Here is a 26255-nt window from a genome sequence, read left to right as displayed (position 1 = left end):
ACTCAAGTTTTGTCACCCATTTCCCAGACTTTTGAAAAATGATTTTCCTAGAAATATCCAAACATTTCTTAGAAACCAGAGTCACACAACAGGAGGTTATCCTTTTCCCTATAGAGGAGCTCCAGCATACACAACACTGACACTACCTAAACCAAAACATAGAGATTTAAAAACATTGCGTCATGATGAATGATTAATTTAAATCTAACCTAATCCAGTAATCGATTCATTTTCTTTTATCAGATAACTCATTAGGCTTGGCAGGCAAAGGCAACATTTGGAAAGGCTAGACTCTCTGGAAGAAAGGCTCTTTGGATATATTTTAAAAGGATTTTTGCGAAGTGCAGTGCGAGGGTATCGGTTTCAGCATGAGATTTCTCTTTGTGAAATATGAACCAAGTTGCACACTGGCTCCGGTATTTTAAGTAGTGATGACAACAAGAATGGAGCGTGTTTTGCCTCATGTTTGGTATTACTGGAAGAGCCTGGCTGAGCCACAACATCTAATGAGGTTATTCCTAAAAGTGGCTTATTTGTACAAAGGAGAAAAAACTCTACATAACAGTATGAAGAGAGCAGGAAAAGGTAAACAAAGAAACTGACAATCTAACTTATTAAATAATAAATTCCACATTACTGTGGATAGATGCAAGAAAAATGAAAAGTAGTCTCTTTTTTTATTGCATTTTCGTTTTCCACTTTTCGGGTCTCTATAAATATCCCATCTCTGACAAGGAGAAGATAAAAATGCTAATTCAGGCACACTTCACTCCCGTGAATCATTGTGTTTGGCAAAACAATATCAGCCTATTCTAAAACAGATACTGTTGTGAGCTTAAAACCTCGGTGAGACTGAAATTTGGATGGAACATTGTTTTCTGTCAGTGTTGGCCTTTGTGGGCAAATGAATAGTTTAAAAGAAAAAAAAAGGATTTTGTTCGTCCAAAACCTCCTCTATTGTTGCTCTTACCTCACATGACTGGATACAGTGGATGTTTTCAGGGTCAGGATACCACTTCATCATCCCGGTGCAGATTATGCTCTAAAAAAAAAAATCCACATGCGTATAAATGTATTTGTTAAAAGGGTTCGCTATGGAGAACAACACAACATTTAATCACCAGCACATGTCCACATAATTTTCTGTCATGTTGATGCTCACAGTTACAACCAGAGGCATTAATAGGGAATGACATACAGCTAAAAACAAGGATTTACTACAGTACAAGCAGTACTATAATATCTGTATTGGAATAGCTATTGGTAGATATGGTGCCTCGCAAGCTCCTTTACACTTTTGACATTTTGTCATGTTCCTACCACAAAATGCAATATTTTTCATAATATGTTGCATTTTGATTGACTGACACAAAGTACTGTATAAATAAGATATAGAACAAACCTTTTTTAGAAATCTGAAAAGTGCAGAGTGCATACGTTTACCACCCCTTATTCAATTTTGAAGTTTTGCTGCAAAATTATAAATTGGGTTAAATTCCTGACTTGGACTGGACTGTTCTAACACATGAATGTGGTTTGATCTAAACAATCCCTCTGGCAAAAGGCTTAGGGTTATTCTGTTGGAATGTGAACCTCCACTCCCAGTATCCATTTTTCATATATTCAGTATTTTACATAAAGCATTGCTGGTTTATCGAAACAACTTGTGATCATTTTAATAACATAGAAACATTTTTAGAATTATTTATTCAAACCTATGAAGTTATGTATTCAGATAAATGTCTTGATGGCAGCACAAAGTGTTTGAATAGTTTTGCAAGGTGCTGTAAGCAAACACAGCCTTGGTTATATGACTTTAACACAGAGGAATTAACAAAGCTTGGGTACAATCTTGATTAAGATCAATGTTTTTATTATTATTGTTGTTATTATTCAACTGAATAAAGACCCCACATTTTTGCTGTGAACTTTTGTAAGGCAGAGATTTTACCTCACATGACTGGATACAGTCATGTGAGTTATTTATTTGACCCCAGTAAATTACAAGGTGGTTAGTAGACAATTGATTGACTAGTAAATATGGATAAGGAAACTGGATCCTCCCCGGAGACTTTCCTGTGCAGCCTGACATCGCAATAAAGACCAGGTTCTGAAGTTTTCAAGATAACACAATGCCTTGAAATCGCTAAGCAGCGCCAAAGATATGGCGTAAGTAATCAGACCTCAAGTGCAAGTGCAAGTATTTAACCTTGGCACAGAAGGACAAACAGGTTGGCTGGCTGACTGACCACCCAAAAGTGAGGCAAAAGCAAAGCAGTGTATGCAACAACATCAACGCAGAAGTGATTTCTCAGATATGATATTGGGTAACACGATCCTCCTTTCGAGCAAAACAAGCGCAGCAACTCAGACCCGGGACCTGACATTCCATTCTCTCGCACACTTGTATACACTGTATGTTTTGGAGATGTGTGCAGTTCCTAAAAGACTTGACGTCAACTGAAACGTTTACCCACGCTATCTCCCTATGATTTCCAGTAATACAAAAACACTTGAACTAAATCAAACAAGCATTTACACACACGAGATGGATTTTATGATGTGATTAGCCGGCACACCGGGGAATTAAAGTATTTTCAAGAAAACTCTTTAGGATTAAATCTAATATCTGATATAAAACATATTTGCATGTATCCATTTGTTCCCGTCCAATTTTTTAGCCCTGGGAGTAGTGGGGGTTGTGGAAGGAGGGTAGACCTCAAGCAGCATCTAGAGCTCTGTATGGTCAGGTACAAGGACAGATAAGGAAGTCAGGGCTAAATAATTAATTCTGGGAGAGAACTAGTTAGACATCTGCTAGTGGCTTTATAGATTTCTCTTGCAACATTAAAATAATCATCTTAAACGTAAATGCACAGTGGTTGTTGATATCAAATGCATTTTCTGTGTTGGACAAAAAGTTTATAATTTTATGTTGTGTTTGTTGTCTCTCACCTCCATTATCTATGTTGTGAACAAACTTGGTAATTGTCAGTAAAGTTAAGTTAGGGTTGAGCACAGTTTCCTCGCTGCTGCTGTTGTTCAGAGCACCAGATGTTTGCATGAATTATTCATTCTGATGAGTGTTTTGAAAGTCAGACCTGTTTGTCAGTGGATCAACTTTCATGGCATCCAGGATAAGTTGCTTGGCAGCAAGCAGGCAAAAACAACCACAGTTTAGTAATAATTATCACAAGTTTCCAAATGGTAGCAAAACCACAATCCCATAATTGCTGTTTAAACCAGTAAAAAGCTACTAGCTCTGCTGTTTTACCATCTCCAGCTTCATTAGGAAATAAAGAAAAATATACTTGGACACAAATTAGGTCAGATTTGTTTACTGATTTTTACAGCATTTTGTTCCCTCTCCTCCTCTGCTTTAAAACAAAATCATTAACCTCAAGATAAATAGAATGAAGTAAACATTGGGACAAATCTATTTCCAAATGCACTGGATGTAAATTCTGCATAGCCTAAGTCAGAAATATCACAATATGGAGATGGACCAATTCTAGCTTGAGCTACTGAGGCCATGGGAGATTAACCGAGTAAGAACAACACAGTTTGTGTTTTTAGGCTTAAAATAAAAATGTAAAAGTTTAACATATCAAAAAAAGAAAATCAAGAGCAACAATTCCTAGCTCGTATTGATTGTTACAGTGATATTGTTAGCATTTGTTTTGTGTTGGTCACGCTTCCAACATATTGAATTACCATTACCAGACATTTGTTCAGCTCAGCACTTTGCTCTTCACAATGGAGGATTGTTTACAGTGCAGGCGATTTCCAGTTAGCTTCAATAGCATCAAAATTGCACTTTATGTACACCACGCCTCCACCAAGCTGTAATTACTCAATAGCAAAGCGCACAGACCCTCTGTACGAAGAAAAGCGTAGAACAAGAGGCCAGTTTTTAACAGGCTAACAAAATTAGATTCAGTAGTAAAACTGACTCACCTGTACTGTGGTAGGCTGCATCCAGTGCTTCAAGGTGCCAGGTGTAGTACCATTGGACAGAACCACCGGGTCATTCAGAACCATGTCCAGAGCAACAACACATGTAGGGTAGCACATATTGCCTGGAAAGCATTTTTCAGGTCATGTTCTCCTCAGGTACAAAAACATATAATGCTGCCGAAAAAATTAGTAATTCTCCAAGTATGTTACCTTGACAAATTATCAGAATTCATAGAGTAAAAAATAAATTAAATAAAAATATCAATGAATCTATGCTTCAGAGAAAATTAAGTATCTCACTTAACTCAACAAGACCTACCACCCGGAGGGGGCATCGTCCCCATCGCCCTTCCTTTTGTTTTACTCTGTGGTCACTTGAAAGAGCAAACTTCAACTCAACTATTATTGCTGGCCCACTAAGAGGAGTGACTTCTTGATGCCCATGAGACTCTAAATCCAGCCTGATTTTAAATATCAGATTTTGTCAGGTCTGATTTATGATTCTGCACAAAATTTCTTGTCTCCCAGTCTATCAAAACAGTTATCTTTCCAGATGTTTCATGGATTTTCTTTTTCTTTCTCCTGATATTTATAATGGAATCTGGACGAAGTTTTTATAGCATGTACTGGATAATTACTTAAAATCTGAAACAGGAATTGTTCAGGAAACTGGAAGTACTTCAAGTGTCAGAACAAAGGTACTTGAGTATTGACAAAATGCTGTTCTAAAACAAAAAATATAGTCCGGAAACAGTGATTTTTAAGAAACCATTTGTTTGAAGGGAATTAATTTGTTTAGGCGCATTTATGTAATAATTAACACATGCAGCTTTAAGATCTGGTTTGACTCACCAATATTCATCCCCTGGTCACAGCTGTACTCAACATAGTTGAGATTGTGGGGAGCAGAGCATGAACCCTGGAGCATGGAGCACATAGTAAACTCTGCCGTCCACTTACCATCCTTAGTGCAGCGAATTTCACTCTAGAACAATCAAAGACACAAAAATACACAATTAATGCTCTACAAAGAGCAACACTTGCTTTTCATCTGACTAGACAAGTAGTTTACAATTTCTGTGGCATCCGGGCACTGCAGGGTGCAGCGGGTGTTGTAGCGCAGGCCATTGGTGCAGGTGTACATGCCCTGGAAGACATCCGGAAGAGCTGGGCAGGATATTGGCTCACAGGCATTTTCCTCCCACTGTCCGTCCTCCAAGCACTCCAATTTGAAGTACTTTCTACAGAGAGCAAGAGTAAATGTTCTTGAAATTAAATATTTACATGCACTTTATAAAAAGTCACATATATATTTTTGTTGCTGTCTGACTCGAAGTCAAACCAAAATTGTCCTGTTTTAGGTCAGTTCAGGTTTATTTGGGTTCCAAAGGGTAATTAATGTTATAGCAAGTATAGAAGAAAAAAAGAGTAGACAAAATAACTTGGAAACATACACTGAAAATCTAAAAATTAGTCTATACCAGATTGGGAGATCTGCCATGCCATGTATATCATCATCAACCAACAAACTTAACTACCACTTAGGTAGTTAGGATTACCTAAGCTATTTTAGGAGTTAAATGCCAGACCAATGAATCAGTCATTAGCTATTTTTTTCCTTTTTCCAATTCAGAAGTTTACAAACATATCCTTTGTATTTGCCAGAATTCACTTTTAAACTTTATCATTAGAGTCAAATAAACCCAGGATATTCTTGCACAAGCTTAAGACACCAGTCTGCTGACATTTTGGGCTATTCCATGTAACCAAACTTCTGTAACTGTGTCAGGTTTGTAGGTCGACTTGCTCACATAAACCTCTTCAGCTTTGACCACACAATTTCTAACTATAATCCAGCACAACTAATTACCTTCAAATTATCAGTGCTGGATTATATTCACTCTTCCAAATTAGTGAATATTAATAAGGTCCACCCACCCATCCTTGTCGTCAAAGGACTGGTTCCTAACTTCAGCGGTAATTGGGTAGTAGGTGATTAACACTTTATCAAGTACAGAGTAGGGATGTAACTAACGATTAATTTGGTAATCAATTATTCTGTCGATTATTTTGATGATCAATCAAATAAAAAGTTGGCACATACTGTGATTTACATTTTAGCCTTTTTTTATACAATATGAAAAATACATAAAAATGCAAATAGATAATTTGATTTTTTTTTTAAGTTAAGAAAATAGACGATGTTATTGCCTAAAATGCAATAGCAGCATTCCTTTACTGTCACTCAGGTTTTTCTGCTCGATTTATCAATACAATGTAGATAATTTTTTTTGGATTAACTGATGAATAATTGGATACCAAAAGGTGCTTAATAGAAGATTTTCTTTACAGAATTTGAACTAGGTGACCCAAGAGAAGTTCAGGGTAGAACATATTAACAAACAATGAGGGCTTTTTTTTTTACCTTAAATGCAAAATGTATATAATTTAAGTACAGTTTTGGCTCAATTACTGCTTTGACTGCGTTTGCCTGAGACAGACAAAGTGGGGGCTCGAACTGGCAACCCACCAGTTAAAGGATGAACCTCATGAACCATTGTCACCCAGGTCTGCCCTGAACAGGTTGCCAGTTCATCACAGGGCAACACATGACTGCCAAATATGCACAAACACTCTCTTACATAAGGGCAATTTATAGAGACCAGTTAAAGAAACAGTCATGGTTTTGGACTTAGAGAGGAAGCCAAAGAACTCAGAGAAAACCCACACATGAATGGGGTGAAAGAACCCCGGCCAGGATTTGAACACAGGCTGCAAGGCAACAGTGATACCCACTAAGCCCCATGCTGTATTGGTCTGTCACATGAAATTCCAATAAATTACACAAGAATTCAAGGCTGAAAGGGTTAAATATTTTTGCAAGGCTCTAAATTTTCAATATAAATTGAAGTTGTGTGTGAAATTCTGAGAAAAAGTTGACTGAATGAACACCACGCTGCATCGCATGTTCAAAATAGAATATGAAACGCACCATTAAATGCAGCAATAAAAGCCTGCTGAGATTCCTTGAGGTTTATTTTAACAAAGTCAAGACTGTTGGATTAAAGTTTTGGTGATTTAACAACAAAAACATGGCTGTTCCCATTTAGCAGCAAAATAGATCTCCTGTCTGCACTGTGTCAAAGCAAAAATATGTGTTATAATATCCGTTAATAATGGTTTACCTTTTAAAGTAAAAATGTAAAATGCCATTTAGGGCTGTTTAATGATTGCTCATGTTCAGTGTTACATGTTGGATTAATAAAGCATCATGGGTTGTAAAATTGTTTACGCAAGGAGTAACTCATAAAAGCACCAACCAATTAAATGATACATAAAAGAAATGGCTTTTGACATTGCTAAATAGAACTGTGATGAAAAGAAATCTATAAAATGTATAGTTTTATGGCAATTTCATGCAAGCACATCTGGTTGGATGTTTCTTATTAGGCAAGTACAGAATACTAAATTGTACCGTACCTTCAAAAAGATACCATACCTTGAACTGTTTGTTTTAAGTTTGCTCCTAGTAAATCAAAAACAATAACTGTAATATGCAGTGTGCAATGAATATTGCAAAAATAATGTTAGTGTCATTAAGCCTTAACTCTATTTAATTTTACCAAAATTCTGAAACAAAATATACAGCTTTTGAAACTGATAAATATATCTCAGACAAATTATGAAGTGTATAGAAAAAAAAAAACACGTAAGTGAAAGTGCATTCTCCCCAAACCCTGAACCGACTTCCATCTCAAGCTACCTACTTTGGTTTCTTCTTTTTGAGACTCCCAACCACGTAGAAGCCCGGGCTGCATCGGTATCGGCAGAAGGACCCGACATCGTGTCCTGAAGCCAGACAGTCCTCTGTGAGAAGTCTGGCACTGGGAATGTTAGGCGCTTCCGGACACTCAATCTTGCAGTAGGCCTCTGGGAAAGACCACAGCCCATCTTCTAAACACACCAACCTATCACTGTCACCTGGGGATGGGAGAAGAAAAGATGGAGAGAAGGAGGAGCAGGAAGAGGATAATTTCAACAAAATGGGATGTCCAAAGGAGGAAGATCTCAGAAGAAGAAGACGTGATCGTATTATTATTTCTACGTTTCCCTCTAAACCTTTGTCACAGGTTGGTAAAGTTTTTTGTGGTTTTTATATGTGTAGTCATATTATATTCATTTTCCCACTTATTTTATGACCGTATCTGTTTGTAAAGTAGACAAAAATAATTTCCTGCCTGATGCTTTCTGTCACAGGCTGAACTTCACTGATTTTAGTTTAGAAAATTACACGCAGAACTACCTTAATACTTGAAAAATAAATGTAAATACAGTACAAGTACAAGGAATTTTCTTAACCGTTACAGTCGTTGCATGTTTTCTGGGATGTTTTGCGACTATCAGAGCAGCTATTTTAACTAAGATTACAGAAAATAAGAGACTTTCATTACATTATTTGAAAAAAAAGCATAATGTTGTTGCTTAGAAAAACTGAAAAACATCATAACCATCCAAGGTGTGCTGAAAATATTGGCACTTTGTAGCACATTAATCCCCATACGTACCCTGCGCTATACATTAACAACTCAATAAAGTTCAGAAAATAAAATCAGTCATTGACTTCTGACCCAACAAAGTGTGCTAACTTCGTGTAGAATTATAATTGCTCAGGTCTGTTTCCTCGCCCTTATTAATCATGAGTGTTTTAACACATCTAAAGTTGAAATTTTTTTATGGGCTCTATAAAATGTACTCGATCTTTAACATGGCAACATATACTTCACAAACTACGTAAAAGTCATGCGGTTGTTTTGTTGATAAGAAGCTGATCTGGAAAACATTCCTGCTAAATGATGCACGATGACCTTTAAATGTGTTTACTTGAACCAAAAGCCAAAATTGTAAGTATTTTTACATATTTATGGATTGCAATATAAAGTTCTTCTGTTGACGTAAGAAATGGCTCTGAAGAGCAACATGTTCTAGTGACTTTCCAGCCATAAATTAAAAGTGTTTGTAAATGACACCTTTTTCCCTGCAGCAGACAGGTTTGGGTTTGCATATTTATTATGCTCAAGCTTTTTGGAAGCTGCAGTACAAAGTAGACAAACAAACAGTTGTCTTCAACCTAAAAATATGACATACTTGCATGATGATGAACTGCAACATCAACTCTTTTGTGTACATATTTCTGTCAGGGGTTACCCTGAATTTTAGTAATACAAGACATAATTTTAACTACAATATATCACAATAAATGTCTTGTAATATCATAAAAATAACTATTTCAGAGCTATTTATGAATTCATGCAATAAACCCTGCTGTCACCTTGTAATATGGCTGGGGGTCCACAGGTGAAGGAACATTGTTTGGCAAAGGTTGTTCCCCAAGGACAGCTGAATATAGCATGATAAACATGAGACTGATCAGGAAGGCCACAGTCCACAGGCTCACAGCTGACAACACGATCCCAGGAACCCTGAAAACACTCTAGCTCTGTGGTTCTCTGGAAGTGGAGAAAGAAAACGATGAAGAAAGAAGAAAATTGCTCTTCAGAAACAAAAAAAAAAACAACTAACGAGTAACCAAGTACAGAAAAAGCAACACAGTCTCAGGCAGAAGTTTATTCACTCATCATTCAAATGATTGTTTATCTTGGGCTTTTAAAAACCCATTTCCTTTTTAAAGGTTGGAATAATTATATAATAAATAGCTTCGATGAATTATAAAAAAGATGAATTAGGCACACTAGGGATTATACATTCAGGCTCAATTACATAAATAAACCCCCATCAATATGTTGATAAATGTTTCTTATGAAGTTGCAGAAAAATTTCAAATACATTTGAAGAGATCAAAATATTGACCACTCGTCTTTACATAAAGTGTGTTGGTTTCCCGGCACAGACTACTTTTAAGTCTGTGTAGTTGAGGTATAGTAGTAGTCTGCTTTATCTATTCCAGGTCTGATATGTGTTTGGTATCATTGCGGTTTGGAACATAAATCTGTACTAAAGTTTAATTCATCTGACTCAAGCTGTCAACTCAAAAAAAAGGAAACTGGGTAAGACGTTCCAGAAGATTCTAGGACCCTCAAAGGCTGAGGACCAGAAGATGTTTGAACACCAGTGTGACCATCCACAGTGAAGTGAGTTTAACATCAACATTGACTGATGATGAAAGAAACCCCTATTCCAAAATACACACCGTCTGTCATGAGTGATTTCTGTTGACAAGTTTTCTGCTCAGAGCAGACAAAGATTGAGTTTGAGACTAAGTAACAAGAAATATGTTTGGAGGAATCAATGTGAAGTAGCAAGAAATAATATTTTTCTTCTTATAAATTGTTTCCTTGAGAATTCCCGCTTTAATGTCAAGTAAAAAAAAAATGGTGTAAAGAATGATACAGAACAGATTTCCAGTGACAAAATTGCTTTGTAACAAATGATCCACCATAAATTGTTGAAAAGAAATAAAATATTGCAAACTAATCATTAAAAACCTTCGTCATCTGCTTCAGGCTTAGGTCAGTTCAGCATTTAGATGCAAAATAAAGTCTAGCTAATACTCGCTGATATCAAAATGGATGACTGAATATATAAGTTGGAAGTCTGGAGACATTTAAAGGATTTTACCTGATGTGGTGGAGTGCCCCTGCCACTGAGGACAGTGATGCTGTAACCACGGTGACACTTCACCGAGCAACTGGAGGCTTCCCCTCCACCTGTACACCTACAGAGACGAACACCGGTATGTTGGTAGTCCTTGTGTTTGTTGTTTTAGCTCGCTAAAGGTTCAATGTTTTACCTGATGGAGGCATGCTTCATCTGTGGAGGACTGCAGCTGTCAATCTGACAAGGCTGCCGCAGACAACTGTTGCAGAGGTGAAGGGAAGACATAGAGAGAAGTGGAGAAATGAGAAGCAGAAAAAGCACAAAACATTCTAGCCCTGCTTCTGTCTCTTTAAATTAGATCAGTCAGAAACTCCATGGTTCTGGACAACAGGTCTATAAAAAGGATATATGTATATCTACAGGGTGATATACATGCATTGTATTACATAAACCTTTCTGCTTTGGATTTTTTTTGTAGCCAGGATTCATATTCACATATCTAATGCTTGCTTTCTTTCACATATAAGAAAGCAAAATTATCTGTATTTATTGGATTTGTACATTTGAAATATTTTAGAACAGTTTTGATTTTTTTTTCCAAATAGGTGTACGAAACAACTCTTTGTGTGTGTGTTTGTGTGTTAAGTAGGTAGTAGTGGGAGAGCCCACCCTCTGATGCGCACCCGGTGAGGGCGAAGGTGCTGAAGTGGCAGGAGGTCCTCAGAGCCACCGCTCTCACTGCCACAGAGGGCGACGAGAAGAGGAGGATAACAGTGGATGTGAGGAAGAATGGCTGAGAGAGATCGTGAGTCACATTCACCACCAGTGGGTTTCGGTAGCATGAGGGGACGTGCGTGCCTGGGTAGACGGAGGGATTTCAGATGAATGTGCCGGTTTATGCTTCGGTTTGATTTTAATCCCAGGAAGACAATATAATTAAGGTTTCTCTTTGGAGACTTACACAACAGCTCAACTGTAACATGCAGCATGCAAAAAAAAAAATTAAAATAAAGATCTGCACCTAATGAGTGATTTTTGCCGTTTGCATCAGATAGGAGAATGGTGACTGTCCTCCTCCATGACTCCCCAGACCACGAACCATCCGAGGCCAAGTAAACCATAACAGAAGCAGCCACACCAGGATGGAGGAACCCCACCTGGTCCAATGGTACAACCACAACAGGATGAGAAAACCATGTAGAGATAAGTCATTAGCAATTGATTGGTTGGTTAAAATATCAGATGTGGGTCTAATGTTCATTATTTATGCAGAAATTAACGTATTTATTGGCACTGCTGGTAAAGATGAGTAAAGCCTTATTGGCAAGGCGATGAGGGATTCACAATATTAGAAAATCCTGATGGTGATAATATTGGTAAATATGTCAATGACGATATCAGGTGATGTATGCTTGTCTTTTTATTTCCTCTCCTTCTAATCTGTGCTTCCTACTCTATGTGTCCTCTAGACTTTTTGGCAATGTCATTTATGTCCCGTGTGAGCTCTTGCTGCCGTGAGATTATGTCCAACTGGCTAAATATCACTTTAGAAAGAAAAATACAACTTCAAAACTCTTAACATATATTAAGCTGGAATGTCCAGATATATTGTGCAGCCCTACTAGCAATACCTTTAAATTAAATGTAAATATGGGATGTTTGTCATTGATACTTGACTTATGTAAGTTGATAAAATTTGACACTAAGAATAAGTATGTTTTAAGTATCTGTTTTCCTGAAGTAGAAATATGACACAAGCATATACAGTATGTATAGTGTTTATGAATGGTGAATGCATCTGTATATGCATTCGCTTTAAAGCTACAGTATGTAACTTTTACAAAAAAAATACATATTTTCTTTACATATATGTTGAAACTGTCACTATGCCGTGACAGTTTGGTGTGAGCAGGTTATCACTGGATCTTTCAACACAATGAGGTTTGCCAAACAAAATCAAGTTTCCTAGCTGTGTAGATTACTTTGAGTTACAAGATAATATGGCAGAAATACTTTAAAACTGACTTTAATCCTCCTCTTTCTGAAAACACCATGGAGTTTCATCCTTTTGAAGTCAACAGACTTCGTGTGCCATCCTCAAAGGAATTCAGTAAGCGTATTACTTTCAGAAAATGTTAAGAGCCTCATAGAAAAGCAAAGGTTCTTCCAAACAAACGCAGCTAATTGAGACAGCTTCTTTTTATAGAGCTGGTGGAGAAAGATGAGAGTGAAAGGCTGAGGGATGCTCTTCAGACAGCCAGACCCGAAATTTTAGACGAGGGAGCTCCTTCAGACAGAAGGTACTTAAAGGAAAAGGAGATATTTCATGGAGAGCTGCTGGCAGACACAGGTGCTCTAATAAAGGATTTTCAAGATGGCCTTGAGCCTCCAGGGAAGTGTCTGATAAAGAGGGCCTCCATAAAAAAAGAGCAGTGGTGGAAAGAGGAGGCATTCAACAAAGTAGTGGAAATGATGAGACAATGGATAAACAGTCTCTTCTCTGGACCCTGCAGTCCAGAGAAGAGCAGACAAAGTCGTGAGAGTTCACAGTGATCCAAAACTGTGAAATGAAAGAAAAGTGATAACATGATACATGGTTTTCAGTTTGTTTGTTTTATTTTACTGTTACCTTACAAATAAGATCTCAAAGGTTTTTGCATTCATTTGCATTCAGTCTCCCAGCATCAAAGATTTGTGGAACTTTTACTGCAATAACATCTTAAACTCTTTGTATCTCTGTCAGATTTGGACAACTACAAATTCATATTTTTGCTAATTCCTTGCAAAATAGACCATATTAAATGGAGAGGATAAAAGAACATAAAATTTCAAGTTTTGTAATAGATTCTTAATTGCATTTAGATATTGACTGTGACTTTTCATTCTCACAGTTGACTAAGATTTAGGCCTTGTATACTCATAGTCAGATCTTTATAAAAATAAATATGTCCACCCCATCATTTAGAAAATAGTTTCATAAACGATTTCATCTACATGAACCAACTCAATTATGCCACATTATATCCAGCGACTGCATCTCTGTCCAACTGTTTGCTTTGTCCCCTCATGGCTTGTGGCAAACTACAAACAGGACTTCTTATGACTTCCTTCACAAATTGCAGTCTTTCCTCCTGCCTGTGATGTACTTAGAATCACAGCAAGTCATGTAGCTTCTTGTTTTCCTCATTTCCTCAGTCAGTCTGATATATGGCTGTTGATTAAGAAGGTGCTGGACTTTCAGAAAGCTTTGAGTTAGCTCTGAGGACTACTATTTAAACCGAACATCTGAGCCACTGCAAACCCCTTTAGCCAATTTCACAAGCTTGAATTTCCATCTTTTCTGTTGCTGCTTCGTCATAAAGCTAACTGATAGCTCAGCAGCTACACTAACGCCAGAGGCTCATCTAGAAAATAAGCTTTGGACTCATTAGCACAGTGAAAAACAAGGTTTGTTGAATTTAATTTCAAGGAGTTGGAATACGTCTGCAAGGGTCTGGACTGTCTGAATAAAACCTTGAGCATGATGTTCAATCAGTTTCTGTCTATATAACAAGTACCTTTTATTCATTAATGCCTTTTTAATGAGAAAAAAATCTGTATTATATTTGAAGTATTCATATTCATTAGTAATGTATTTATTATCCCCCAGCATTTAATAAAGGGATTCTAATTATAAAGACGAACTATATTATGATTAAAGATCCAGTTCTGATCCTTTTTGTAACAATTATTCTTTCATCTGTCCATATTGGAAAAACAGAGGAAACTTTTTGTTCTCTAATTAAGAAGAATGAGTTAATTATATAACACTTGGTTTTTTTTTACTATTAATACAAAGCCAGTGATTGCTACTAAAGGGATTCAGATGATTAATGTCCTCTGAGCAAAGAAATACAAGGACACAATGTAAATAGAGAATAAGTAGGGAGTTAGTCATGACTGCTAATTATCTACACATCATTAGAACCCGCGATTTACCATTGACCTGAAAAATATGCAATTATTGTTACTAAGGCATGGTATGAATCATGTAATTGTTAGAACTGTAAAAATATGTGCGTGCACAGAAGTTTGAGCCAACAATTCCTTCAGTCTATTGTAACAGTGGAAAGCTGTTAGAGGTAGATTAGCCACCCACAGTTATTCAGTGGATGGGTAATCATGTAACATGCTCATACCTTTATCCAGTAAGAGTGCTCCAGGCCGTTATTTGTGTCAGACTGGGCGGTGCATGGGAACCAGGCATCACCGTGTTTGTCGTTCACCTCCAGGTGCTGAAAACTACAAAGCTTCACACAAAAGACAGAATAAGACACAAGAGAAAATAAGCAAATTATTCACTCGCCTTAAAATGCCCTTATTCTCAATGAGTATGTTTGCAAACCTCTGCAACTGGAAGCCCGGATCTTTGTACATATATATTCATTACCCGCAGAATGTTTTCACATTTTGCCACTTTACAACCAAAAACATCAATGTTAAGCAAAGTATTCTTGAATTGTGACATTGAGAGAAAATAGACACACATTTTAACAAATATAAATTTGTACTAAAGTATTTCACTCAGAAGTGAAGTATTAAAACTATCTTAAATGAATGTTTAGACTTTGATTGATCTTAACAGAAAAAGGCCCTTTAGTATTGTTTGTTTGTTTGTTGTCCTACTGACACATTCTCTCATTTGAGCTTTGGATATCTAGTTTCTCCAGTTCTATAAGTTGTTCAAAGCTTGAGTTATTTATTCTTACCCAGATTTAAACTTCTCCCCAACTTTATCCATAGCCTGTCCGCTATATTCCTTGATCTTCATGATACAGTTTGTTCCCTCATTTCCTCTATCAAATCTATGAAACCACTGTAGAGTCCAACTGTATACAGTGGCTCTACATGATTGTGTGACGTCTGAAGCGAAATGACTCTCCTGGGTTATACTAAGGGTTGATTAAGGTTACATTTCAGGTTTATTTTTAAGAAATTTAGAAAATAATTCATCATTTTCCTTCTACCTCACCATTTTGTGCTAATTTTTAGTCACTTTATCCCATAAAGTCCCAATAAAATACATTGATTAAGTGATTAAACGTGTAAAGGTTCAATGGCATAAAGGATTTTGCAAGGCTCTGTAAATAAGCAAATACTTTTTATCAAACACAGCTAAACCAGGTTTCATTCACAATGTTACCGTCTTAATTACTGCGGGCCTACTTTTGTTTCACATTCTTGGCCAGATATTTAGCTGCAGAGCTCATATTACTAGATTTGATCCGCCATCCAAACCGGGCCCAAAATGACGTTTGTTTATATTTCATATTCAGCTGTTAATGGAATAATGTTCGTCATGTCAGTAGTCTCAGTTACAGAAATCACAGTTCAGTAGGGTTTGGCATTTTATTATAAGGTAGGATTTGATAGGTCATGCTGACTTTATTCGTAACTCTTGGATTCCTGTTCTTTATTGCATTTCTTTTCTTTTACAAACGCTGTGGTACAAAAACGTTGCCTCTTTGCCAACTCTGAGGTCAATAATCCTTTTGTGATAAAACTACCTTGGAGGTTGTTTTTGTGTGCTACTTCAACAGAACCTCTGTTAAACTTACCTAACCTCAATAATATTTTGGAGGTGCATTGTTTTATGTGTGACATTTTGGCAAAAAAACTGCAAGTTAAAAAAAAAAAGAAACTGGCCTTAAAGCCAGTATGTAACTCTTATAAAAACTATGTTTTTTCAATATTTACATAACTGTCGATACATTAAACATGGTAGTGGCAATATCATCCTTTTGGGAGGCTTTACATCAGCAGCACTAAGGAAATTATTCAGAGCTGACAGAAATATGAATTTAGCTAAATATAGGGCTAGCCAGAAGGAAAACCTGTTACTATTTCAACAAACGTCTAAATGTGGACAGGGGTTCAACTTCCATCAGGATAATAACAGTACACCCAGAGTTCGAATGGAATAGAGGACAGCAAAACACATTTCCTGTGTTGCAATGGCTCCATCATAAGTTCAACTAGGAATCTGTAGTAAGACTTGAACATTGCTATGCACTGACGCTCTGCATGTAAAGATGGATTTGTGAAAATTGACTCATTGCAGCAGATTGTAAATGCAAATTGCCTTCACAAATTGACAAACACATTTTCCTTTCAAATCACAATAACACAGTTGCTCCATAGCAACAATGAAAAACATGTCAAGCTGTTCTATATAGATTTTATTTCTACATGAGGACAACTCCTTTACAGTAAAATATCTTTTATTTTACAAATCCACTGTGTTTTCTCTTGAAAACTGATATCTAAACAAAAAGTTTGTTTTGTTTTTTATAAAAAAGGATACTCTCAGGATTATTTATTTCTGATTGCAGCTCCTCCATTGCATAAGGATTTGCACAAATCAGAAATTGAACAATTTCTGCCTTCTATTTTATACCTTGGGAAGGGATGGCTCCCCTGTGGCAGTGACTGCAGGGCAGCGTTTGGGGTCCTGGTGGGAAGCAGAGGCACTGGAAGCCCACTGATCTGTGTAGCCCAAAGGTGTGAAGTAACCACAGTCTTGCACACTTGATCCCCGCTCAAATTCTTCACACACGCCGTCGCCGTCAAAGACATAACACTGACTAGGTTCACCTTAGGGAACAGAGAAAAGAAAGCGAAGACAATTTATGGAAGAATACACAGCCTGTTCTTTTCATCTGGCAAGGTGTATGCTTCTCTCCCACTGTCGGACTATCATCCAAATCTGTTTGTCAGTGAACCAAATCTGAGCAAATCTATTTGGTATTTTCTTTGGCAACTCCACATGATAGCCACACCAACTAAACTGTGCCTCTGGTATCAACAGACTGCAAATTACGGCAAGACATGAACTTTGACTTCAGTTCTTTATCAGAGATTACAGTAACCAGTGATATTAATAAAAGGAAACTTAATCGGTGACCTAGCCTGTTATTTTAATCTTGAAGGCGCCTCAGTTGACCTTGGGTGTCTGTGGGAAAAGAAATGAAACTACTCATTAATGCTAAAAGAAACGCATTGTACTCTGAAAGGACTCACAACCAAAATGAGTCACAAGAAACTACATTCCTCTGTGTCTAAAACAGAAATCTACCTGATTTCTTTACAGAGTTTTTGAGAATTCCCTAGAGTAAACTGGACCAAGGACAGAAAAGAGGCACTAATTGAGACAGTAAAATACCAGAACCTTAGGGCAAGAGCAAAAGAGTCTGGAGGGTACCACATCTGGGCAAGGTGTCAGTGGCTAGAATATTGAGCAACATATATACTAACCACAGTAGACCAAGAATGGTGGAGAATTATGGAGATACAATTTTCAGGTCCTCCAAATTCAGACACATAAACACGTGATGGAAAACCAGTAAAATACTGTGTGTTGTTAGACACCGAAAATAGGAGACACACCTATCTAGAAATCTTAAGCAACAGAGATATTAGGGAAAACGCACACAAAAACAAAAGTCTCATTGCTACCAATGGTCACTGGAACTGTTGTTTCCTAGACAATCGATTCTAGGAAGTCCCAGAAATGGGATCAGAGATCTGTCTTAAAGAAAATTGTAGCAGCTAAGATACTGCTCAACCCTTGGAAACTTAGGCACCTTCAAGGTGCTATGAAATGAAGAGCTTAAAGGTAGCCCAAATGGACAAATGGTATGAGAGAAGCTGTAAGCTAAAACATTTTACTTCAGTGTGTCACTAAACATGTTTTTTCTTAATGTCTCACATTAAATCAGATTAAACTTTTCCTGTTACAAGTCAGCTAAGATTAATTAAATAATTTTTATTTAAAGCTTTTCTTCATTTGTGGGCAAGCAAGGCGGCCAACAAGCTTGACTCAGTTACACCAACTATGTCAGAGGGAGTAGGCCAAACTACAGTCAGAAGGGGAATACTCAAAATATCAGGGGATGAATTTGTGCATGACTAAATGTGGTGAAAAGTACTAGATAAAGTTTTACACAAGTACAGGCAATTTACCATTTTACATCTTGCCCAAGTCAAACAGGTTAGCATTTATAGCTGAGCATTTATAGTTTAGCAACTGTAGATAGTGCTGCTAAACATTAAAGAAATGTTTGCAAAGTTCAGAATAAAAAAGAAAAAACAAAGGATTCTCTAAACCCTATTGACAGAAATTAAAACCACAAAAGGATTAGTCCAATTTAATGTCAGACAGTGAGACAAAAACACTAATGTGTCTCTTAATACCCCGGGATATGTAGGCATGCAGTACAGAGAAGATACTTTGACACAAGTCAAAGAAAGCTCTCTAATCTACGAACGGATAATAGCATAGTGAGAGTTAACGCCATCAAACAAATGTGGTAAAGGAAAACCCAAACAAATATTCTTTCTATGACTAAGATGTTAAACAGAATAATTGGTTTTAAGAGTTGCAATTTGCAAAAATCTGTTGTTGCCAATTTTTTTCCCTTCCTAGTCATGTCTTTTATTGTATAACAGGAGATGTAATAGTTTCAGTCACGGCATGGCAGGGCTTGTTGTGAGACGGTGGTCGACGGGAGGGGAGGTTTGGTGGGTCTGCCTCAGCTTTTTTTTTTCTCCCCCTGACAAATAAATTCACTGGATGATGGAAATTTCAGTCCTGTAACAAGCTCTCGTAACATAAGCCCTTACAAAATACATGAATAACTACCATCCAGCTGCCAGTGGAAACAATACATGGCTTGAAATAAAAGCAATGTGCTCTTTGATCTCAGCTGATCTGTACATAGTCTTTGAAATATTTTGAAGTATTTATGAGAAAGAGCTTCTGGCAAAAGGAGAGCGTCTAGGCAAACATACCTTGATATGGAGGATACATGTTAAATCTGTTGAGAAGGGAAATGATACAAGGAAGGGGTTGATGACTTGTTTCATTCAGCCTAATGTCTGATCTTATCTGGAATGTAATCTTTCATATCTGCTTCTTTGCCAGAAACAATGACTCCAGACAAACTCAAAATATGACCTAATGTAAAAAATAAACACAACGTTTTCGGCCTTGGGGTTTCGAAGCATTCTGGCTAAATTCCCTTTTGTGTTTTGTCGTGAGGCTTCTGTTGTGGTCTGTTTGCATGCATGAGGGTGGAGACAAAGCATTTTTGTCTTGTGGTGGATTCACAGATGACAGGACCACTCTTTGTGGCATATTTGTTTGTCTTTTGACTTGTTTTGCTGCATGCTTTTGGTACTTTTTACAGCTTTTCAACCACCTGACCTGGGGTTTACACAGCCCTTAAAATTAGACTGTTATTCTGCGTATATAACAACAAAATAAGTGGTCGTTAACAAACTTTATAAGATGCAATCTTGAACACGCACCAAGTTGGTTTTTGGACAATAATATAGTCAAATCCAGAACAAACTACTTATAAGGGGTTCCAGATTTTGATATTGAATTATTGCTTAAAAACCTGTTTAAAGATAGGCATACTAAACCTTTACTGTTCATGTTTTCAATAACTAAAAACTGCTTAAAGAAATATATACATAGAAAGATTATTGATTAATATCCCTGCAATCAGCAACTTCCTAACTATGAGGTCATTACAAAAATATCAATGTCAGTCTAAATCATAGGTTTTTATAAATATTTATGTATTAAAGACATCACCTTCTGTCATACAGCTAAAACATGTAGAAGAATATTGCCTTCGGTGCGAATGATAATTGCAGAATCTGCCAAAAATCTCAAATTTTTCTCTCCAGTCACAAAGACGATACATTTGGAGTATGTCACAAACCATGTAGGTTACAAAGCTGTGACCAGATTAGTTCAATATTGAACTTTTTGACCTACAAGCAAAATACGGGTGGCAAGACAGTAATACGGCAAACTTCCCTCAATGCAGTAGGAGGAGGTTAAACTTCCGACATGACAACAGCTCTGAACATTCAGCTAGAGCTGCAATAAAATAGCTCGGATCAGTGTTGTTCACTCCTTTTTTCAGTCCTGTAACAAGCTCTCATAAAATAATGCCTTACAAAATGTATGAATAACTACCGCCCAGTTGCCAGTGGAACAAACACAAAGCTTGAAATAAAAGCAATATGCTGTTTGATCTCAGCTGATCTGTGCATAGACTGTAACATTTTGAAGTATTTATGAGATGGAGCGTCTGGCAAAAGGAGAGCATTTGGGCAGACATACCTTGATATGGAAGATAAATTTTAAATCTGTTGAGAAGGAAAATGGTACGACGGAGGGGCTGATGACTTGTTTCACTCAGCCTAATGTCTGATCTTATCAAGAATGGAGTCTTTTGTTTGTCTTAGTTTGCCAGAGAGAATTATTGTTAACAAATTCATAATACAAGATAGTGTAAAAAAAATCTTGTGACAGAACCTCCTCGAAACTTGGTTTAAACTTTTCATTTTTATATCCTGTAAATGATTCTGCCTCAGAATTTGCAGCTATTTTTCAAAGAATGACCTGAAAGCTCCGTCTGCAGATGTGAAAAGCTGATAGAGACATGCCCTGACTTTAATGTCAGACAAAAGCCTCGGTTTTTATTTCAGTTGCAACCTGGTGAGGGTAAAAAAGTTGCATAAGTTACAAAAATGTAAAAAATATTCTTTATAGATAAGACATGAAAGTTGAAAACAAAGTTATTATTTTTAGCTGTTTTATGCAACAAACTGATAAAACTCACTAGTTGATCTTTGAAAACATAAGTTTCATTTATCTGAAGTAAAGAGACACCAACACCAACATTAATAAAGAAACATGACGTTTGACTGTAGACAGAGCTGTGTGTTTTCAAGCTAACCAGTGTTTTTCTCTGATGTATCTTAGCCAACCTAATGTCAGATTGCTTTTCAAAGAAAACCATGGAAAGTTAAACCAAAATCTTGCTTATTTTACCCCTTGCCTCATCTGTTTTCCCTTATGTTGCTGTGATGTTGCATTAATGGTTTGTGGAATCCACTCAAGCCAGAAGCTTTTATGTCTTGTAAATGCAATTTGATTGGCAGGATAGCTTTTACTAAAGGCTGCTGCGTGCACAAATGAGAGATTTTTGGCAGATTAGTGACTACTCTTTCACACTGAAAGTTTATATGCTGCTTAAGTTTAATATGTACGACCGAGGTTGGCAATTTTAATGTGGGACATTGTAAAAGGGCTACACTTTCTTTGAAAGACGCAATACAACATAATGTGTTTTCTGAATTGTGTACACACCGACACAATTGAAGCCCATCTCTTTGATGCATTTCTTAGTGCAGCCATCACCATCTAACAGATTGCTGTCGTCACACTCCTCTGTCCTGCAGAGGGAGAAGCAACACCATCAACAACATTTCCAACTGTTTCTCTATTGGAAATACTCAACCGGTCACCAAAGTTCGTGCAAGTGAACAGCACAGACCCCTGTATGGCTCCGTCCCCACAGTAGGTCTGTCCAGGTGTATAGACAAGAGGTGCAGAGGGGAAGCTGAGGAGACGGCCGGTTTCCACCTGGATTGTGTACTGGTACTTCACTCCCTGCATAACAGAGCTGAAAAACATAGGAATGAGCAAATAAACTATCTATTGAAATATTGCACATTCCTGTTGAAAAATTTAGTCCTCCTTGAACTTTTTCCTCATTTTGTGATGTGACAACCACAAATTTCAATGATATTTAATGCTAAATGGTGAAGTAAGAGTTAGGATGCACCCAAAGGTTGCAGGACACCAGCCTTTTCAAATAGGAAATACTTTGAAATACTCATAAATTCCCAGCAAAACGCATTACAGTTTGTGATTGTAATATTTAAGTTCTAGGGGTGTGAATACTTTTGCATGGCGCTGGATTAATCTTCAAAACTTGTACACCTGCTATTTTCTTTAAACAAGTAAGACTTGTAACTGCACCGAGGCATGAACTGATCATATCTACAGAGCAATATATAAAATGAATGTCAATGTGTGGGTTTCAGTGCCAGATTTTGTTTTTGTATGAGAAGGCAGTAAACTTTCTTCTATTCCCAAAGAATGCTGTCTGTCCGAGTCATTTGGATTATAAAAGGTTTTGGTATCGCAGCAGTAAAAGTGAAAGTTACTGTAACCTTGCAGTGTACAGTGTCCTTAAAGCCAAACAGTACTGAGACACCAGTTCATGGTTATTGATCTGTTTTGGTGGGCAGTGCCTATAAAGAGAGTTTTGTCTGACACAAATACACTGCATCTAAAACCAACTTGAAGTCACAAACCCCAATATCTGAGGATGAGTTCTGTTTGTCATCTTTTAAAAAGTTTCCTTTATTAATAATGGATGAGAACAAAACGACTAATACTGAAACATTTACTTCACACTATTTTACACTGAATTTTATCTTTCTTCTTCTCTTTAACGCCACTTTCCCTCAGTCACTGTGATTATTTAGTTTATTCAACAAATAAAGACGGATTGTTTAAATTTGCTTTTGATTTGGGACAAACTACCAGGCTGAGGTTGTAGGAAAAATACACATAAACTAAAAAACATTTTCTCTGAGGGTGTTTGTAGCAAACAAACACTCTGAAATATAATCAGACATCATATTTGAATCATGTGAAATGATCTGCAAACTGTGCTCAGATCTTCCCAGAATGCTGTCTAAGCAGGTGATCACAAATAAGTAGTTCAAAGCAAGGTTTTTGAAGCAGGAAATCAACTTTTTTACCAAGTTTTGCAATTAACTCTAACTGCACTGAATTATGTTACACACAGAAATTCAACAACTTAGCAAATAAGTCACAAGAGTCACTTTTATCCATCTATCCAAGTCAGAAATGTGATGCAATAACCCTTAAGAAAACATGTCATTCTGGTCAATTTTAATGTGTTATTTTACTGCACTCTAATGGGGTGTTTACCAGAGATTTTTTTCCACCTTGATGTATTATTGGATTAAGACTAGATATAGACAGCATAGATTTAAATAACTTGGATTCGAATATGCAATAAAATATGTTTTGAATGTGTCGTCGAGCTAACTGCCTGCATTAATAAAGGATAAAACTCCTTCATAAATTTTAGCTGGACTCGGGACATGACTCTTTCAGTGACCTCTGATGCTTTAATTTGCAATACATGTAAAAAAAAAAAAAAAAAAAAAAAGTGATCTCAGAGCAGGAATTAAAAAAGGAAAAATACCCAGCACTCTGTCGACAGGTCTCTTTAACAACTTCCTTTCTCCCTGTATCGTTTCTAATTGCCATTGTTTTCCTCCCCTCTCTTTCCACTATCCCACACTCTCATTATTTTTCAAGCTTGTTGCTCTCCCTTCTCCTCACATCAACCTCTCTCTGCCCTCTTCAGTCCCACATAACTCAATTCCCACCGGTCCTTGCATCTTTTTGCACTTAGATGCAGCTTGTGTAACATAGGAGACGTGTTCTGTGAAAAATAAGCTGTTTTTGAAGCCATGTGCATCTAACATCTCGCCTGCCCTTTAAAACGGTGACAGCTTCTCAGAAATTCAGAACACACATTTGAAATCGACAGATCTGCAATCATGTGACACAGATGCCATATCCACACACTTATACCAGCTTTGAATGCATGGAAAAGTATTGCAGCCGAGACGTCAGATATTTTTGGGTGAAGGGTATTTCCTGAAAAAACAAAAAATAGCAAAGCTTGCGGTGGTTGTAGTTGGATTCCAGTAATCGTTTGGACACCCCGCAATATGAGACAGGATACAAACTGATTCAAGTCAGCCTGAAACTCCAGCAAGCTTTTGATTAAGTATATGGCTGTTGAAACAGATTTGGATCAGCTACACACGGCATCCCCGTGTTGGAAACATTTGTGTTCTGAGCTTTTTAAACAGAACCAGACCCAAACACTTTTAAAAGACATGTCTACAGATTAGTAGATCTGAGGACACATACACTCAGATACGTACTGGAATTTGCTTACGGCCATATCTTTTTCCTTTCTCTTCATATTTTCCCGTGAGCTACTTACATGTCAGACTATAATGTGTGCGTGAGATTATCTGCTGGCACTTCTTCCACATTTTTGCCAATATTTCATAGCTAATCATATAACCTTAGTCATTACTGGCAACAGGAGACAGAGTATTTTGGTATTTCCCGTTAAGCACCATGGCTATCTTTTGCAAAACAAGTCATTCATCCACGAGACTCTATAAATATGCTGTCTTGCAAAAGTATTCAAACCTCCCTGACCCCTTTCACATTTTGACACATTGTATCCACAAACTTCGATTTATTTCAATTGGGATTTTAATGGGACAGAAATTAAAAGTAGTGAACTGTCCTAAAGACCTAAAAAGATCTAATTTTAAATTTTTAATCAAATAAAAAATCAGATCCCTTTACTTTGATACTCCTAAATAAAATCCAAAGCAAGAAATTGCCCTTCCACATACACTCAATCAATAGTCCCTAAATAGAGTAAGCTGGGTGTAATTTAATCTCAGTATCAAACCAGCTGTTCTGAAAAGACCCAAGAAGTTTGTTGGAGAACATTAGCAAATTAATAGTGTCATGAAAAGAACAGGGACACAGCAGACAGGTCAGAGAGAAGGTCATAGAAAGGGCAATTTTCACCCTTTTTTTTCCTGTCGGTCACACAAGATCTGCTGTAATTCCAAAACTACAACACCTAGACACTTCAAACCTGGACTGGATTATTTTCAACTAATAGAAGAATATTTATAACCATGTTTGTGATTTGTGAAACCTTTTTCTGATTTGTGAAACTTCAATAAAGGTTGATTTCACCACTTTTTTGCATCTGGATCATACTAGAACTGCTCCAGCTCCAAAATTACACTATTTTGGACTGGTCTCACCCATAACAGACGAATAAATTATGCTGAAGTCTTTGGTTAGAATGAGAGGTGAGAAACGGGGAATACATACTCATGCATTTAATTTCTGATTTCAGCAGGTCGTCGTTTTTTATTCCACATATCTTTGGATACACCCAATATAGAACTTATTATAAAATAACAAACATTTCTAGTGAATCAGGTTGGGTAAACCCTGCTGGATGAGCCAACATTGAGCCGTTACCTGTCTGTGAATGTTTGCCCCATCTGAGGCGGAGGGGATTTGCTGGTAAACGGCGGCTGGCGCTGAATTCGGTACTGCACAGGCTGGCAGCCAGAGCAAAGAGAGCTGCTGGGGCCTGAAGACAACATGGCTGCATCGATTTCCATTTTCTCATCAAACGTGGAGAGTTTGACGGCCGATATTGCAGCGTTGTTGGTGTCGAGGCGCAATGTTAGGGGCATGTCACAGAAGACATGCTGTGGTCCGAGGTGAATGCTATTCCCCGCATTTGAAATCAGCTCAATGTTGGATATGGAAGGGTTGTCTGGGGTGAATGAAGAGAAGAGGGGACAAACACATCTATTTAGGTGCCATTGATTTGTCTTAAGCAACAAACTATTATTGCAGGTATGTGTAAAACTAGAAAACCCATGTGCTTGTGTGAGAATTTTTTAAAAGACTGACCACTTCCAGTAGTATAAAATATTGAAGAATAAAATAAAATTTTCTGTAAAGAAATAAAAAAGCAAGGTTTGCCCTGTTCAAATCTTAGACAATTTGGTGAGCTCCTGATTGTTAAAGTACAAGTGAACAAAAACGTTAAGAATAAAACTGCTATCTCCTACGAAAAGAAAATTACAATAAATTAAATCTGGTAATGGAT

The 26255-nt window shown here is 37.1% G+C and overlaps 1 protein-coding gene across 1 annotated transcript in view; it reads right to left on the bottom strand.

Annotated features, from left to right (window-relative positions):
- The window catches only part of pappa2 (pappalysin 2), a 66873-nt gene that overhangs the window by 14761 nt on the left and 25857 nt on the right, over positions 1–26255 (bottom strand). Inside the window, exons 11-25 of the mRNA XM_005797124.2 lie at positions 25613–25916; positions 21969–22097; positions 21782–21867; positions 17009–17205; positions 14751–14861; positions 11594–11729; positions 11256–11430; positions 10766–10831; positions 10594–10690; positions 9287–9464; positions 7725–7938; positions 5030–5198; positions 4810–4942; positions 3958–4079; positions 971–1042 (exon numbers count right to left, since the gene is read on the bottom strand). Coding sequence (XP_005797181.1) covers positions 971–1042; positions 3958–4079; positions 4810–4942; positions 5030–5198; positions 7725–7938; positions 9287–9464; positions 10594–10690; positions 10766–10831; positions 11256–11430; positions 11594–11729; positions 14751–14861; positions 17009–17205; positions 21782–21867; positions 21969–22097; positions 25613–25916 — 2189 coding nt within the window. The remainder of the gene's footprint in view (positions 1–970; positions 1043–3957; positions 4080–4809; positions 4943–5029; positions 5199–7724; positions 7939–9286; positions 9465–10593; positions 10691–10765; positions 10832–11255; positions 11431–11593; positions 11730–14750; positions 14862–17008; positions 17206–21781; positions 21868–21968; positions 22098–25612; positions 25917–26255) is intronic.

Source organism: Xiphophorus maculatus, chromosome 6 (genome assembly GCF_002775205.1).
Source record: "Xiphophorus maculatus strain JP 163 A chromosome 6, X_maculatus-5.0-male, whole genome shotgun sequence".
Taxonomy (NCBI): domain Eukaryota; kingdom Metazoa; phylum Chordata; class Actinopteri; order Cyprinodontiformes; family Poeciliidae; genus Xiphophorus; species Xiphophorus maculatus.
Note: the sequence above shows the minus strand (reverse complement) of the source record. Positions and strands in the feature narration are given on the sequence as shown.